Here is a 19395-nt window from a genome sequence, read left to right as displayed (position 1 = left end):
AGGTATTAATTATTTACAAGACGTTGTCCATTGTGGAGGGAGTCTTAGCCTTAGGGGGAAATATAAAAACAAACAGACTGAAAAGTATACAAAACTTTACAACTATAAATCAAGCATCCTTTTCATATAAATTATACATTAAATATACTGTAGTAATTACAAAAATCTCATCTTCGAAGAGCTATCAAGCATGTATTTACACTGGGAGAAGAAGCATCTGTAGGCACACTTTTCTTTCATGCCTCCTAGTCATCTTTGTGTTCCTCATAGACTGAGCGCAGAGCATGGAGGGCCTCCACTGTTACTTTGAGCTTTCCAATTACTGCACTATCATCTTGTGAATCGAAAACTAGAAAGAAAACATCAGACAACAATATTAGCAATTTAATTTAGTTTTTGTGTTACAATAATTTCACTTTAGCATTTGGGAAGATTAAAAGGCACTCATACAAGGTTAAAAAAATAGCTGTCAGTTCTAGTGCTCAATCCTGCAAGATGCTGAGTACTATCCACCCAACTGAAGTGAGGGGGAGGAGATGGTGTTCGGCACCTTACAGGATTGAGACCTTCCAACACTAGGATGGAGGAATACTTTAAATTCCACCTCAATAATGATTGGTGCAACGTTTAATTTTCAAGCTAAGAAAGCAGAATTTATTATATACCTTCCCAAATTGTTTGTTCATTTTTCATAGTAAATAAATATCACACGAGGAAACGTATACATTTAGGGTTTCATCCTGCTCTTGCTGAAGTCAATGACTGTGTTGCCATCAACTTCAGCAGCAGTAGAATCAGACCCTTGTTATCTATGCGTTAGTACACAAGCAGATGAAGTATGAATTGTCTGTTATAGCCAGCTGTGTGCATGACTGGGGCTTGAATCGTGCAGTTCAGATATTAATATACAGATGACAAGTTGATGTTGTCTGGGTGAAGCACAATATGATTTTGACTCCAGGCTTCTTGCATGCTGTAGACAAGTGTAGACAAAGACATTATTCCCCCTTACCTGGTGAACCCTGGTGAACCGTGTCCAGATAACACATTTTTAAAACACTGACATCTTTGTCTACATTGGGTGCTTAAATGGTGTTTAAAAACTTGACATTTAGCTAACACACTTTAAAACACATTTTAAAACAGAGGTATAGGACCCGCAGGAAAATGTCCTGACGCATGTGGTAGGCGGAGACCACCTTCGGGAGGAACGAAGGATGTGGGCGAAGCTGGATCTTATTCTTATGGAACACCATGTACGGGGACTCGGAGGTCAGGGCCCTGAGTTCCGAGACCCGCCTAGCCGACGTGATCGCTACCAGGAAGGCTACCCTTCCACAAAAGGTGCGACCAGGAGAACATAGCTAGCGGCTCAAACGGGGGGGCCGTCAGTTGGGCAAGCACCAAGTTCAGGTCCCAGGCGGGACAGGGGGCCTAACGTATGGGAAGAGACAATCCTTAAGGAATCGGCCAGTCATGGCATGGAAGAATACCGTGTGCCCCTGCACCGGTGGGTGGAAGGCCGATATGGCCGCCAAGATGCACCCTGACGGACGAGGGCGCCAGGCCCTGTGCTCTAAGGTGAAGGAGCAGGAACTGAGGGTGGGGGGGGAGCACGTGGCACCCCTTATACCGCGCCACGGAGGTGCCACTCCAGGGATCGCTGGGGCGCTCCCCTACGGGTACTGCTAGGGGAAAAACTTCCGACACCGGTGCACGTGGCGAGCACGCACACCTATTGTGGAATAGACATGAGCAATCACTCAAAAAAGAACCAAAATTTGGCCCTTTGACACCACAGAAATGCTATAATTGCCTACAATGGATAGATAGCCATTTGTAGTAGGATATTATTGACAAAAATGTTGAATATAAAATTAATAAGTTCAGAGGCTTTATTAGCATTTAAAGAAATACTCTGCTTGTACAAAAGATAAAAATATACTAGTGAGTAATTAGGCCTAACAGTCTCTAGTTTTGTAAACTGATTAATCTAATAATACTTTACTAGTAATACTGTTCAGATTTTTTCCAAACCAGGGACTGTGTAACTCTTAGTTAGAAGATAATACTAATTATATTAAGTTCTTTAAGTTTTAGGCAATACTATTTATTTTCAGGAATAAGTTGTATGTGCAGATGAATTGTGACAATTTATTAAAGTGATGCTGTATGGTTCAAAATTATAACAATAATTAAATAATTAAGTATGAAACCTCTCAGAGCAGAGAAGAAAAACTCTAGTAAAATTTTGAAATGAACAGATGTCAAAAGTTAAAACTAAGAACTCTGCTAAACTTACCATCAATATCTTGCTCAATTATGTCTTTTTCTTTCTGAAATATCTCCGTTAGACTGACGTAAGCAAAGCCAATGTCTTCACACTCAAGATCTTGTTCATCTTCTGGAGGGTCACTAACCACTGTAAATCGTATGCTGAGAAAAAAACAAAAATTCTCACTCTTGAAATGATCCATAACACCCAATCACGTGGGGACTAAATCCAGACAATAAAACAAACAAATATAAAGGCAGAGCATATCTAGAAATTTCCAGTTTAGCATATAAAACAACTCTTGATCAGTGGTTCTCAACCAGGGGTACACGTACCCCAGGGGGTATGCAGAGGTATTCCAGGGGTACATCAACTCATTTAGATATTTGCCTAGTTTTACAACAGGTTACATAAAAAGCATTAGCAAACTCAGTACAAACTAAAATTTCATACGACTTGGTTATATTGCTCTATATATTATAGACTGAAATGGAAGTATAATATTTATATTCCAATTTATGTATTTTATAATCATATGGTAAAAATGAGAAAGTAAGCAATTTTTCAGTAATAGTGTGCTGAGACACTTTTGTATTTTTAAGTCTGATTTTGTAAGCAAGTAGTTTTTAAGTGAGGTGAAACTTGGGATATCCAAGATAAAGCAGACTCCTGAAAGGGGTACAGTAGTCTGGAAAGGTTGAAAGCTACTGCTTTTAATTAGTGCTTCTCAACACTTTCCAGAGCAGGACTCAATTTTTCATAGCACATCATTCAGGTACACCTCCACTGCCTTCCCAGCTGGCTGAGATATGCCTCTCCTCCTCCAATTAGCAATATGGGAAGTACTGGTCATTTGTGACCCCAAGTTGAGATCCCGTTTTAGATTAAATACATTTTTTCATAAGGTGACACCCAATTGTTGTTCACATGGTAATATATTAAGAGAGGCAGAATTGTCTACAGGACTGAACATAGCTCTCAGAGCCAGGAACTTCTAAATTCATAGCTCATATTGTTCAATCACTTCACCATTTTATAAATTAGGAAACTGAGGTACAGAAGTGATTATTCCCATATAACTCTCAGAGCTTTTTATGAGCACTCATGTATGTATAATGCTTTGAAAATGTAAATCACTATTGTGCTTTTTACTGTGATGACCTTTATTTGCAATTTGTTTGAAATGGCAAATAAACTTTGTCTTCGGGTGGAGGGGGAACCTGGAATAATCAATTTCCATGTTATGTTTTTAATCTTAGCTGGCATATGTATCCTTCAGGCTAAAAATGATTCATTAGATATCATGAGAATTTTGCTGGTTAAATCTTTCTGTACTACAGAAAGCCATCAAGCAGAAGATCTGCTGCTTTACTTCAGTGTTATACCACATAATAAACTTTAGCCACACAACAAAATGCAAAGGTCACTCATTCTCTTGGTATTACACTGAATTATGATAAATAGATGGTAGAGATACAGGGGCTGGGCAAACCAAATAATAAATCAGCCAGATAGCAGAAATACTAGCCATATCCAGTGAAGCAGTAAATCAACTGCAAAATATTCAGCTGTAAGATATTTGGGAATTTCATCTGTAATAGTTACTAGAAGAGAATATTCTAGCTAAGAAAGCCACCACTATTTCTTGTTCCAAAACAACAACAAAAGTTAGAATCCAAAGTCTGCTGCCCCAGAATAACATCTTTGTAATGGAGTGTTATGTATTTGGTGTTCAAAGCTGGATAATAACTAAATCCAGCAGTCATGTATAAATACACAGCAAGTGCATCTCCATATGGATTTCCGGCATTCATTAATTTGAGTCCTTCGTTAGTTACCACGGTCAGTAAAGGGTGATTCTTGTCTTAATCAATAATGCTATGATAATTTCATAAGGTACAAAGACACTTATTACAATTTAAATAGAAGAAAATCAGTTCTGATCTTCTCTTTACCTGTCCTCATGCTGTTGCAGCTGCATGCACTCAATGCCTGATATATACCTGCCAAACGTTTTGCCTATTCAGTTGCCTTTTGCTGTGCCCTACCCAGGGCCGGCTCTAGGTTTTTTGCCGCCCCGAGCAAAAAAAACCCTCCAAGAGCGCAACGCCGAAGCAAAAAAAAAAAAAAAGGGGGGGGGGGGGGGGGGGGGTGGCCGGAGTGCCGCCCCTGGAATTGTGCCGCCCACGTGCTTGGTTTGCTGGTGCCTAGAGCCGGTCCTGGCCCTACCTCCCCATCCCTGTCTTTTTGCCATGTCCTATTATTAACATCCATAAAAGAAAAAAAATCTTAATTTCCCTTTTTTTCTCTGCTCTTATGCTGCTGCCCTCATTCCCCTGCCAAATATAGTTAATATTTTATCCCCATCACTGTGTACCCACTGTATGTTTAAAAAAAAATCTAAATATAGTGTATTTGGTAAGACCTCTGAACACAATTATTATCCAATCCAAATAAGGGAATAGTTGCCCATCCCTAATGTCTAAGCCCAACAGCTATACAAAATATTTGCATATCTTCTGCAAACTTAAATTTCAGTCACTGCATCCAAGTATTACTTTTCTTCTAAACATATAATTGTAGTGTTCTGTTGGAGCTGACTTCAATTAGTGGCTTGTGCAGTGGCCAAAAACACTGGGACTGACCAAATGACAGGAATTCAGAGCTAACTACTCTTTTGATATATCTTGGCAATCTTGTTTAAACCATGAATCCTTGTAAACTTTACCACGTAAAATTTTGTTCAATAACCATGATCCAAAATGAGAAAATCAAGTTATACAAAATCCAGGCCCATTAGAGATGATACCTTAAACAAAAAATAAACAAATCCTCCTAAAAGCCCTTAACAGTATTAGTAACCACTGCAACATGCTTTTATAGTGTTGTATTTGTGTGTTCAGCTGCTATAACTAATAAATATTTAGTTCACTTACTTAAATGCCTGTTTTTAGCTCACAACGAACATAAGAAAATAAGAAAAAAGGGGGGGGGGGAACAAACAAGAAAAATACCTCAGAAACTACATTAAGAAGGCAGAAGATCTGGCAGATTATGATGGATACAACTCTAAAATCTTTGGCACAGCACTAAGCAACAGGTGCAAATAAATAAAAAAACAAAAAGCAAAAAAGGAAATAATTCTTGGATACAAAAGAGAAGTATCAAATGAACGTCAAAGAAAACTATTTAAACTCTCTAAAAGACAAAGGCTTGTTTGGAATACCGTACACTTATTCTTAAAAGCACAGAATGCAGCCAAAGTGATTCAGCAACTATGGTTACTCAAAAACTTGGAGAAATCAGTTATGTGATTGGGATGGTGAAGATAGAGGAGGGAATTGTGAACCAGCACAGTCCTTACCTCACTGTGGCACAGAATACACAGTGGCCAAACTCAATCTTTGTAGGGTTCTTTTTTATTGGCAGTTAAAATAGCAAAAACACAATATAGCGATAAGATTTCTTATCCATGTGAGGCTGTTCCTAGTGTTTCCCTCTAGGTCAGGGGTTCTCAAACAGGAGGTCGGGACTTCTCAGGGAGTCACGAGGTTATTACATGGGGGGTCGTGAGCTGTCAGCCTCCAACCCAAACCCAGCATTTATAATGGTGTTAAATATATAAAAAAGTGATTTTAATTTATAAAGGAGGGTTGCACTCAGAGGCTTGCTATGTGAAAGGGGTCACCAGTACAAAAGTTTGAGAACCACTGCTCTAGGTTCTCTCTCGCAGACTCTAGTTTTTCTCTGCCCAGAGAACCACTCCCTACATTCCCTTTCTGTGGTTTAGTAGGCTAATCTGCAGTACTACCAATGAGTCAGCAGCAACCAGTCAGCATTTCCAGGCAGGGTCCACTACCTGCTAACAGAGTAGGCAAAGACTTTGCCACCTTATCAAAGGTACCATTGAGAAATAATTTATAAAAAATCCAAGGGAATAGAGTGGATACCTAAACAAACCTTGTATGCCAATGGAGGTCCGAGGGATAAAGGAATTTTAAACAGAATTTCTTTAAACAGTGAGTACTCCATATACAGGACTACCATTGGCAGCAAAAGGAAATTAATACATTTTATTATTAATTATTGTTCTGAGACCCAATTCTACAGTGCTAAGCACTATACAAACCTATGAGAAAAAGATAGCTCTTGCCCCAAAGAGCTTACATTCTGCATATAAGACAAGAGACAAAAGGTAGAGACAACTTACAGACAAGGGTTTTTGGGGTGTGGGGGTAGTGGGAAGAGAAAAAGGTAACAATGAGACAATTATTGTAAGTGTAATGGACTGTGATCAATGGGTGCCAGCTACTTAACAACTGTTGAGTGATTTGAAGACTTCATGGCAGAGGTAGATTTCAATTACAACAAAGAATACAAAAAGTGTACAGTGCTCATTTTATATTATTTTTTATTACAAACATTTGCACTGTAAAAATGATAAACAAAAGAAATAGTATTTTTCAATTCACCGCAGACAAGTACTGTAGGTGCAATCTCTTTATCATGAAAGTGCAACTTACAAATGTAGTTTACTGGTTACATAACTGCACTCAAAAACAAAACAATGTAAAACTTTATAGCCTGCAAGTCCACTCAGTCCTACTTCTTGTTCAGCCAATCGCTAAGACAAACAAGTTTGTTTACATTTAAGGGAGATAATGCTGCCCACTTCTTAATTACAATGTCACCAGAAAGTGAGAACAGGCATTCACATGGCACTGCTGTAGCTGGCGTCGTGAGACATTTACGTGCCAGATACACTAAAGATTCATATGCCTCTTGGTGATTTGGCCATCATTCCAGAGGACATGCTTCCATGCTGATGACGCTGGTTAAAAAAGTAATGCGTTAATTAAATTTATGACTGAACTCCTTGGGGGAGAACTGTATGTCTCCTACTCTGTTTTACCTGCATTCTGCCATATATTTCATGTTATAGTAGTCTCGGATGATGACCCTGCACATGTTGTTCGTTTTAAGAACACTTTCACTGCAAATTTGACAAAACACAAAGAAGATACCAATGTGAAATTTCTAAAGATAGCTATAGCACTCGACCCAAGATGTAAGAATCTGAAGTGCCTTCCAAAATCTGAGAGGGAGGAGGTGCAGAGCACGCTTTCAGAAGTCTTAAAAGAGCAACACTTTGATGTGGAAACTACAGAACCTGAACCACCGAAAAAGAACATCAACCTTTTGTTGGTGGCATCTGAGTCAGACGATGAAAATGAAATGCGTCGGTCCGCTCTGGATTGTTATCGAACAGAACCCATCATCAGTATGGACGCATGTCCTCTGGAATGGTTGTTGAAGCATCAAGAGACATAAGAATCTTTAGCACATCTGGCATGTAAATATCTTGCGACACCGGCTACAACAGTGCCATGCAAACGCCTGTTCTCACTTTCAGGTGACATTGTAAACAAGAAGTGGGTAGCATTATCTTCTGAAAACGTAAACAAACTTGTTTGTCTGAGCGACTGGCTGAACAAGAAATAGGACTGAGTGGACTTGCAGGCTCTGAAGTTTTACATTGTTTTGTTTTTGAATGCAGGTTTTTTTTGTACATAATTCTACATTTGTAAGTTCAACTTTCATGATAAAGAGATTGCATTACAGTACTTGTATTAGGTGAATTAAAAAATACTATTTCTTTTGTTTTTTACAGTGCAAATATTTGTAATAAAAAATAAATATAAAGTGAGCCCTGTACACTTTGTATTCTGTGTTGCAATTGAAATCAATATATTTGAAAATGTAGAAAACATCCAAAAATATTTAAATAAATGGTATCCTATTATTGTTTAACAGCGCGATTAATCACGATTAATTTTTTTAATCACTTGATAGCCCTAGTGTATTTTAATAAATAATAACTGGTGAATTTAATAAATAAAATAAAATCAAAGCAGCGAGGGGAGAGAGGTCATATCTTTTATTGGACCCACTTCTTTTGGTGAAAGAGGCATGCTTTCGAGCTTGTCTCTTTCACCACAGAAGTGGGTCTAATAAAAGATACTGCCTCTCCTATCTTGTCTCTAATATCCTGGAATCAACACGGCTACAACACTGCCCACAAAATCAAAAGAGATATTCAGTTATTTAGCACTTTTATCCCTGCTTTCAAAAAGTTTGACAAACATTAATGAAGTAGGGCCTCACAATACTTGTGTAAGGAAGATAAGTAGAAACAGAGGCTCAGAGAGGTTAAGTGACTTTCCCAAGGTTATACAATATGTCTGTGGGGAAAATGCAGGAGACTTGAGTCTTCTGACTGAGTTCTATGGTGTAGTGACAAAGCCTTTTCCTGATAAAAAATGAAGAGTTTTCTGGAGAGAGTTAGTGGGGCCTCATAAGAAGGAAAATTGTGTGGTACTCCACAATTGCTAACCCAAATGTGATTCCAGGAATGGCCCCCATGTCCTCAGATTACCTATTGCTCATATGTTAAATATAGTAAAGCATTCTATTTAGCTGCATATTTTCTTATTGGTTGATAAGTATAAAGTGGCATACGCTGAATGCCAAACATCATTGCAAGTTTCTGACAATAAAGCCATTTATTTAAGTATAAAACCAAAATGAACCTCAGGAACGAAGTTTTCTACATGAAGAAGTGGAACAGTAGGAAAAATGGAGAACACTTGAGTTAATTTTAAAACATTATTTTCTAACGAACAGCCAGAATATATGTCTTTTGAATATATGAACTGCCATGTTAAATTGCATTTGTTTACCTGTAAATATAGACCCTCAAAGGAACATGAAGATACAATGTGAAATTTATTATTTTCAGTAGCACTTTAATCAGATTTGGTCACATCACAAAAGTTGGCTTTGCAGCTTATTACCAAATATGTTATATTAAAAATCTATGAAAATATCAATGACAATGAGATTTAATCCCTGTATTTATACCGTAGATGTGGCTTTAGAGAGTACTTTAACTTTTAAAGTGATCCAGAAGATCAAACACCAATGGCAACAGCATTTGGCTTCCAATACCGTAGAACCTGAGTTACGAACACCAGAGTTACAAACTGACCGGTCAACCACATACTTGGAACCAGAAGTACGCAATCAGGCAGCAGCAGAACCCAAAAAAAAAAAAAAAAAAAAAAAAAAAAAAACAAACTTAAAAATAAAAAAATAGAAAAAAGAAGAACGCAATCAGGCAGCAGAAAAAACAAAAAAAAAAAAAAAGCAAACACATTACAGTACTATGTTAAATCTAAACTACTAAAATAAAAGGGAAAGATTAAAAGAAAGACACACTGTTCTTTAAGAAAATGATAATGGATGAGAGTGGAGATATGCTATTTATCAGACTAATTTCACATGTAAGAATATATTTACCAGGAATGTGTGTGGATCTTCTCATGAAGACCTAAGGATTTCTGAATTTCATCTCTTTTTTACTTCTTTCCATCTCTCAAAGGGCTTTCATTACCGTGATTTTCCTCCCAGAAGAGCAAAACTGGATATTATGTCTACCATCTTGGCCACATATTTATGGAGGTTCTAATATAGCACCCCATCACTGTAGTATTTAAGTGTCCTTACAATGTCACTTCATCAGTGTTGCATATGATAGGGTAAGGTTTGAAAAGCTGCACAAGGTGATCTCTCCCCACCAAAACCTGAATTTGTACTCCCGTTATAGAACTGCATTTATAACAACACCAAAATGTTTGCCCTGACCATGTGCAGCCAATTTTGACTGATATTTATATTCATAATCATTGGATTTCCTGAACTTTAAAGCATTAGTTTAGTTCCTGTTTCAGCTAAAAAAGCCCGGATGTTATTATATAAGGCCTTGTGATAGCAAACGTGTTGAGGAAGCAGCTAAGCCAGTTTTAAAATGAGCAAGGTCCAAAACCAATGGCGTTTGGGGACGATCATGCCATGGGTTTCCTCTCCTAGTGGTCCCATTGTTGGAACAGGACAGGAGACTGGACTAGTAGCAAGCCTCTTGTCCTCATGTTGAGTCAGTGCAGAATTCAAATATCTCCATAGTCCAGGGCTCTAAGCTATGATAAATGTCCCACCAACACAAAATAAATGTAAGTGAAAGTGAGCGCAAAGAGAAGGATTTTTTGTTATGGTGAGAATGCCATTGCTGTTTCTACTTCCTTTCGTTATTCATAGTGGCTATGAGCTGTTCTGCAAGATGGCTCAGATGCTGCTTGGCAAATGTCTGAAATGAATATAATTATTGTTTTTGGCCTACATGAAATAGTTATTTGCCGCACTGAATGTACCCTTGGTAGAAAAAAACAAGACTGTTTTCAGTGCTGTAGGATTCTCTAGTATACTGTGTTCTCCAACTTGCTAATTTACATGATAAAACTGAAGCCCACTGCTTATTTGTTGAAATGAAAAATTATTTGTATTTTGGAAGGTCAAAGTGCTTTTGATGTGATATTTCCATGCTCTTATGGGATCTGCTTCCTGTCCGATTTAATTAAAAATTGTCTTCTGGCCAAGGGATGGAACTCAATTTTAAAGTTAAATGGAAGAAAGAGAGACATGTCACTGGGTATCTGTGAATATGTAAATAATTAAATGACCCCATATTTCAAACACAATTAGCAGGTATTCCACTATCCTGTAAATGGCATGGATCTTCACATCAATGGGTCCTCTAAATTTGTGATGGCTGGCCTCCAATAAGTATTGTTGAGTTTTTTGTTTGTTTTTAGTAAAAACAAATAATATGTATGCTATCACCGAAAGAAGTTTGGACCTGAACAAACATAGTAAATGACAGTTAGCGCTGGTACAATTAATTTACGCTCAAACTTTGTCATTTATGTAGCTAACAGCAGTCTGCTACATGAACTTATACACAGCTTTAGACTAAATTCAGGACTCAAGACACCCTGTGGATTTCCTACACTCCCTAGAATACTTGGAGATCAGCAAGCAATGAATGGATTATCTTAATTCATAAATGCACTTTCAAATCTGTCACAGATATAACATTGATAATATTCATTTACTTAACTTTCCCAGAACACTGTGTGCTGAACAAAATGTGACACAATAGAAATTGTTTTTACGAACAGTGAGAGAGGGTTGCATTGTTTCAAGGCACATGAAAAACCACTCAGTGAAGGACAGGCATGTCACCACATCAAAGTTTAGGTGGCTGACAAGCCAGTGTGACACATGCAATTCATGTCACTGGAAGGCATATCACATGCCATAAAATGTAAAATACTATAGTAGAGCCACAGCTCTGCTTTATATTGCAGTCAACTATAATATGCAGTTATAACATACTACTGGGAAGTTAAATCAATCTTAAGCTATCCTGAGTTGGTGTTAAGTTCTAGCAACTTCTCATAGATATTTCTTCAACAAGAAATTGTTACAAGGTATGCCATGTCACAGACTGTATGCATATATTTACAAAGATTTTGTCTGGTGTGTTTCACCACCAATATTTACCTGCCAGTATTCAACTCTGATTCTTGAAGTACAGACTTTAGGAATTCTCTCCTTGCATGGTTATTCACCTTATCCACGTGAATCACTGGAAAGCAAACCAAAAACCTCAAATGAATATGATAATTAGTTATAAACTAAAATTAGAATAATCTTGGATTTGGCATTTAGAGAAAAAAAGATGAGAAAAAACAAGTTTCCTTCCTCAGTGCTTCCTAAGAAATGCAACAATGAAAGCGAGAATTAACTCTAAACAGTCATGTGATCTAATGGCATGTCACTGCCACCTTTATGTGCACAATGTCAGAAAAGATAGAAGCAGCATCTAAGTGTGCCACATGGCTGTCATTTTCTCTTAACAGCACTGGCAGTCATGACTGTAAAAGCCAGTGGTCTTTATTGCTTTGTATATGAGAGGATTTACTGCATTTTCTTTCACCCAAGAAGCTAGTGATAATGATAATGTATGGCAGAATGCTTGTCCCTTCTGACAGCCTCGGTAATTTAATCCTCCTCTCCTGCCACAACACGCAATAAGAGAGGCATCTAGACCAGTGGATTGAGGAAATCCACAGCCTGATGTTTATTTAAAAAAAAAAAAAAAAGCTGTATTGCTTCAGTTTAAAAACACACCCACCACTTAAATTTTTTGTACCACTAAAGTGACTGACAGTAAAACCATGATGAGAAAATTAGAAAAAGGGTTTTAGAAAACTCCATATGAAGGTTTCTGGCATGGACTTCCTTCATTGGAAAGGGGGCTCTTTCTTAGGACATAGTAACAGTCTACAAGAATCAGAAGGGTTTAAAAAGCAAGGGAGAGGAGAAATTATTTAGATTCACTGCATGGAGGTGAAACTAGGGGTAAAGAAATTAAATTAAGAAAGATTTCAGGTTGAGAAACTTCCTGAAAAGATGTATTAAAGCAGAACAGGTGTAAACGCCATCAGATAGGGACAATTAAAACCCAACAATTTCAAGCAGTGGAAATCATATTGTAGGGAACACCTGTCCATTGACTTCCAGGGGTCAGGCTGGCTGGGAACTCCTAAATCTGTTCCATCTCTAATGTATATGACAGATATTGTGTCTATTACGTTTTTCCTTTTTTTCCATTCCATTCACATGAACAGTCCTACTTCCCCTGCTGAACTCATGATTGCAGGACTGGAGGGGACTCACCACTCCATTATCTCCAATTGGGGGGTGTTTTTGGAAGATCATGTGAAGGAGATGTGAACAGAGAAATGGCTTTTCTCCTTTTCCTATTTAAGGAATTTCTTCCTTACTCTCCCTCGACCACTAAGAAATCCCCGTTTACCCTCCCTCTCATCACACCATATTATACACACACGGGAATACCTCTTCCTCTCTCCATCTCACATTAAGGATTTCTCATCCCTCATCTCCTGCTAACAGGAGTCTACAATTTACACACTCTTGGGTGCCTGATTTCTACCCCTTCCACTCCTCATGGTATGAGTAACACACATTTACTTCAATGGGAATTATGTATCCTACTAGGGAATAGAGAGAATTGGGATCCAGAAGTTCAAAGAGTTCTATGGAGGCTCAATCTAATTCCTCACAGATGGGCTTCTCAAATCTTTATGAAGAGAAGAATTGCTACAAAGAGCATGCTTTACAGAGTCCTGGGCTCTCCAGTGTTCCCAGTTAATTGTATGAACATGGTCAGTGGAGCTGGGATTAATCCAAATCCATTTCCCGATCCCCACCTCTCCAGCAGGAGCAAAGAAACAAGCATCCTTATTAGTATAAGTTATTTCCAGGTAACAGTCAACATCATTGAGATCTGGAGTCTTCCTGCAATCACATCATTTTTGCATCCTCTGGTTAAAGGAAAGCAAAGGATCAATAGTCTATAGGAGTCATCACAGTTTGTCAGACCCGTAAATCCTCTCAGTCCTCCATCTTCAGCATCTCTGCTTACTTATACTAGCAGATAGCAAAATCAGTTATCACTGCCATCTGGTATTCCTCTGGGTGTGTGGATGCTTTCCCACATGTACTATTTGCACAACTGAAAACTCCAGGGACCCCTGAAGGAACTGATTGGGAGGCAGCAGGCAGACACGTGGACAACCAAACAACTTCAAAGGAGTTGCAACATCACCAGCGACTTCCCGACCGTGGCTGACGTTTCCTAAATCTACTAATTCTAAATCTGAAACTATTCTATAATAATGAAAATCTATATTCAAAGCTGAACAGTCTGAATTCATTTCTCACCCATGGAGAATCTAGCATGTACAGTGTGTATCTTAAGAAACTCAGGCAAGCCTGGGTGGAGGATGACTAACCATAGTGATGAGAAACTTTGGTTTTTAGATTCAGTGGTGAATAACTATGCTTTCAAATGCTCAAAACTCAGGATTACAACACTGCTCCAAAGCATACAGCATCTCATATTTGTGTCCAATAGTTGGAGGACTATCTAACACTAACTAATGGCAGTTTGTATCCAGAATGATAATTTTCAATTTGTTCCAAAGTAACCCTAAAAGCTGAAAGATTTTGAAGCTCCTGTACCTCATTAAAGATTACTGGTATGGTGTATTCCAAGACAGCCACCATAATATCAGTACAGAAGATTGTGTTTAAGTTCTTTAATACTTGCTGGGACCGCTCTAATAAGAGGTATTTACTGTAAATGCTGAAACAGGGGTCCCATCACAATTATGAGGAATCAGTGCCTCAACTAGTGTTGCTGTGTAGTTCATCTCTTTGAACTATATAATCAAGAGTGCTTTCCAATATTAGGGCTAATATTGCCTTAACGTTGTTACAGAATTTTACCAAGGAACCCATCTTCCCTTAGAGTCCAGCCCCTTCATTAATTTATTTTGAAACCAAGATGTATCCCATCATTAACCAGGAAATCAGAAGTTCTGTATCCTCTTCATCTACTAACATAACTCCATTTTGTCCACATAATCAACTCTTCACTCCTCAGAGACAAAGGCTTCTGATCTGTATAAGTCTCATAAAAACTTTGGAAGATTTCATTAATCTTTTCCATTCTATTGTCAATTCCCTGGAAGGTTTATATAAAGCAAAGATAACATTCTTCAGACCTGCTATCATTTATCTTATTTCCTTACCACTTTCTTGCCTTCTCAGCATTCTTATAGCAATATTTTCCATCCCTATGAAATATAAATGCTGTTTCCTTGTTATCAATGTTTGTCAACTAAACCTGATCTTTTGTATTGTCCTGAAAATAAATTTTAGGTGAAATTAACAGTCAAATCTCAATGTACCTACTTATTCCAGGTCGAACAAAATGTGGGCTTTACCTGGATCCTCAAAATGTTCCCCATATTTTTCAGACTGTATGAAATAAAAGCTAGGTTCACTCTGAAATGTGTACTTTGACGTGGCATTCATATAGTTAGCAGACACTAATTTTATTCTAAATGTTTCACCTGTATTGAAAAGTCTATGTGAATAAACTGCTTATTATGGCTCAGATCACCCCCTCTTGTGAAAGAAAAACTGTAGGAAGAAGCCTGAGATGAAGAAGAAGTGATTAAGTTTTCCTCGCACTATTGCCTTACCTGGGATGGTTTGGGGGGCTGTAGATTTGGAAGCACTCATGGATTTTTAGGAAAATTTACTTGCAGAGCCTGTCCCAAAGGACAGCTACATAGGGAACTTACAGTGACATAATGCAGCTCTAAACCTCCAATCAAGATTTCCATGCCAAAATCTAAGAGATTTGCTTCCCTCCCTGTCCTCTGAGTTCAGCAGAGCTCCATTTATGGGGAGCTACAGAGAATTCCCGATAGGGGTACTACCCTGCTTCTGCCTAGAAAGGGGGAATTCATTTTGTGGATTGGCTCTTCCATGCACTGATCAACTGAGATTATCTAAGATATTATTCTTTTACAAGATTTGTTTTTACTAATTGTAAAGCTAGTCTGCAGCTATCTCATAATGAAATCACAAATGTTAAGGTGGTGATGTAAGTGTTAAATAATTAAAATAACTGTTCCTTATTAACCAAAGATTCCAACAGATCATTCTATGTCAGCTAAGACATAACAGCATTTAAAAAACAAAAACGTAACACTGCTTCAGTTATAAATAAAATAATAAAAACTCAATAAAGTTTTATTTACCAGAATTAATGATTTCTTAAATTACTTGTGGATTTACTATGATTTTTTTCATACAAAATCTAGAAGACTATTAGCTTGCCTCTAAGCTCAAAGTACATTTCTTTCTCCGCATGTAAATCTCATTTTTATTAAAAAAAATATTCAATTAACCCCAAATATTCTACATACTCAAATCTAATTAGGGATGAATAAGAGATGGAATAAAGCTATAGTAAACACACACACACACACACAGAATTCATTACTATTAGATTATTGGCCTCCTCACTGACATTATCAAACAGCAAATTCATTAGGACTTTTCCCTTATATGCAAAGCCAGTATTAAGTAGAAATTAGAGGACCAGTTATCGAAGTAAAACAGTAGCAAGAATAAATCAACTGTATTGGAAAAGTCCTGCAAATTAGAACATTGTAGCCTTTAAGACAAAAAGTATTTCTAAAGAATTATTTGCTAGGATATTCTAAGTTATGAAAACAGTTTTACATTACAACAGCAAATGGAAAAACAGGGTTGTTATATCCCAGGTTTTGATTAGTAAAGTTAAAAACAATTAAATGTATTATTGCCAACCCCAATCATTCAAAAATCACAAGTCACAACCAAAAGTCATGATACTGACTTAAAAAGCAATGAGATTTTAAAAATAATAAATTCTGGATTCTGCTGTTTGGGCCTTTAGGGGTTAGCAATCATAAGCATTAGAAACTTTTAAAAAGTTTTTAAATGAAAGCTGAGTGTCTCACATAATCACATGACTCCAGACCTGGGGATTTAAGAAAAAACACCCAAAATTGACATTCACCAAAAAATTATTAGAAATTGCAATATTATTAATACAGATTGTCAGTATAGTTTAAGAACTGTCCTACTGCTAATCTTTTTACATATATCACCAAATCATTTCTGTTTTTTCCTGTCTCTAGACCACCACTGTGATTCAGTTCCTGGCCCCACCGAAGTCAAAGGAAGTTCTGCCATTGACGTCAATGAGGCCAGGATTTCACCCAGTATGTCTATTTCTTTCTTCATTTGCTACCTGATGTTAGTCTAACAGTCCAACTTTACTGAATCAGCACTTCTAAAAATAGTGTAGGCCTCGTATATTAAGGGCCCATTAATGTGCTTTAGGGATTATAGTACATAAGATCACTCATTCTTATACCTGTTAATAAAGGCCATTATATATTGGTTATATATGGATTATATATTTTGGTTTCCAAATCTAATTTCGATTTGAAGGTATCTCCCCAGTTTGCCAAAACTATCACATCAGTTGACCTGTTCCTATGTACTTTAGTTAGAGAAGACCTCAAGTTCTCATATTTAAGACCACATCACATTTCTGAAGCTTGGATTGAGTAATAATATATGAATAGACTTTTGTAGTTAAATAGAAAAAAATACAGCAAGTACAAGTTTCAAGGTTGAGATAATGTGAAGTCACTGAGAATTCAAGACTCACAATCAAAATATTAGCAGCCTTTACTACAGCAGTAATAACTTCCTGTTTGGCAAAGAGACTATGCTTAAAACAATAGTGTATGTTCCAAAGACATAGGCACATCTAATTATATGATTTCTCATTAAACTTGTGTTTGGATGTTGGAATTCTATGTGATTCTATTGATTAATGACTTTCTGGGTGGTTTTGACTCTTTTGTAGTATGATGGTTAAACACTTTGTTTAAAATATGATAAAGATAATTTAGTCTCTGGTATTCTATAGGTATTTCCATTTTCAATAAATTAAATTGTTTACATTTTATGTGACACATTCTCAGCTGATGTAAATTGTCATAGCTTCATTGATTTCAAAGCAGCTATGAGAATCTGCACCAGCAGAGATAAACCCCTATGTGTGTGTGTGTGTGTATATATATATATATATATATATTAATTATATGGCATCTGTGCTATTTTCTAAAAGAATATTTAGAAATGGCAGATACAACTGGAATATCTACTAACTTTAGTAGATATTAATCAAAAGAGTTAAGGAATCAGAATTTATTAAACATTTTTTTATAGGACTGACTTTAATAGAAGACATGAGGGTGTTCACAAATATATCATACTTACCATTGCTATAATTGTAGTGAACCCACTGTCCACTTTTTGGTTTAGGAAGTGACACTGGTGTCTCTTCTGCAAGGAAACTGTAGAATCTGCATTCTACAAACAGTCGCTGTATTGTGTCATCCATTGCAACTCGGGAATCAGTGAGACTTAGGGATATAATCTCAATCCGAATTTTTTCTATTGACTGTTTTAAAAACAAACAAACAATAAACACACCATATTTCTTGTAATGTCAACTTGAACAAACAAACATGTAAGTCACTGGGATGTTTTGTACGGTGAAACATGATTTATTATGACAGAGATACACTGAGTTTCTAATGCCCCTGTGTTTGCAGTTAACTGTTTTTGCTATAGACTCCTCATTTGTATTTGAGGTTGAAAATACTTCCAACACAGTAGCAAAGGTGTTGTATATACATTTATCATCATTTAGTAACCCACTTGAAAAAGTGTCAACAATATTATGGATCTAACTTTTCCAGCTGGATGACTATCACTATATGCCTACTCAAGATTGCGTTGCTATTAAACTAGATCTGATATAGAACATATGATGTCACATGAAGTAATACAGTACTTACGGGTCATGGAAATTTCACATATTAAACTCACCTAGTCTAGTTAAATTAAATAAATGTTTAAATGGATATTTTGACAGTACATTTAAAAACTCTAAATTGGCCTTCAACATACTTTCTTTTTCCTTATATTTTTGTCTTAATTTTGACATTTTTATATTTGAAACTGTTGCTTTGTACCCCTTTGCTATTTTTGCAATCTTGGCAGGTTTTTGTGTATGTTTGTTTTGTTTGTTAACTTTATAATGTACTGTACCCTACTATGGAGAGTTTAGGAGTCAAACATAACAGAGGGGGGGTCACAAACATTTCCTTGAATAACTCTGTGATTTCAAAGAAAGAAAAACCACTGTGATTTCAAAATTAGACTACACAGATGAACATTCAAAGGATGAGATTCTGTTCTTCAAAGAGCAAATAGCGCTCCTCGCAGTTCACAACTGTCAAGTTTTTCTTAACTTTTTTTTTTTTTAAAGTTATCTGCATTAATGACTATTTTTCCTATGTGGTGTTTGAAGACTTCTGGTTCTAAATTCAAATCATCTGAAGTAACAATTATAAAATTCAAAAATAAGACATGTTTAGAAGATCAGTTTTCTAGACTTCAGTGTAAGAACAGCAAATTCACCCACATCATGGTGGTTGCTGATGCATTTCAAAGCATATTATATAATTAATCAAATTGAAAAGCATGAGTATCCTATTGTAAAAATATCCTTCATAAAGAAAAATTTTCATTGCTGTCAAGCCCCTTCAATATTTGATGAAGTAATTTTACCCCCTCCTTCAAAAGACATTTTCTTTTATTATGTATCCTAAGACACTTTAACTAAAAACCCAAATCTGAATATTTCAATA

The 19395-nt window shown here is 36.7% G+C and overlaps 1 protein-coding gene across 1 annotated transcript in view; it reads right to left on the bottom strand.

Annotated features, from left to right (window-relative positions):
- Positions 1-236: 236 nt before the first annotated feature.
- RPGRIP1L (RPGRIP1 like) overlaps positions 237-19395 on the bottom strand; it is a 131338-nt gene continuing 112179 nt past the window's right edge. The window contains 4 exon segments of the mRNA XM_026652815.2: positions 237-349; positions 2303-2436; positions 11735-11819; positions 17957-18140. Coding sequence (XP_026508600.2) covers positions 237-349; positions 2303-2436; positions 11735-11819; positions 17957-18140 — 516 coding nt within the window.

This window comes from Terrapene carolina, unplaced genomic scaffold (assembly GCF_002925995.2).
Source record: "Terrapene carolina triunguis isolate 2854851 unplaced genomic scaffold, T_m_triunguis-2.0 Scaffold130, whole genome shotgun sequence".
In the NCBI taxonomy this organism is placed as follows: Eukaryota; Metazoa; Chordata; order Testudines; family Emydidae; genus Terrapene; species Terrapene triunguis.
This window is presented reverse-complemented; position numbering and strand designations above follow the sequence as displayed.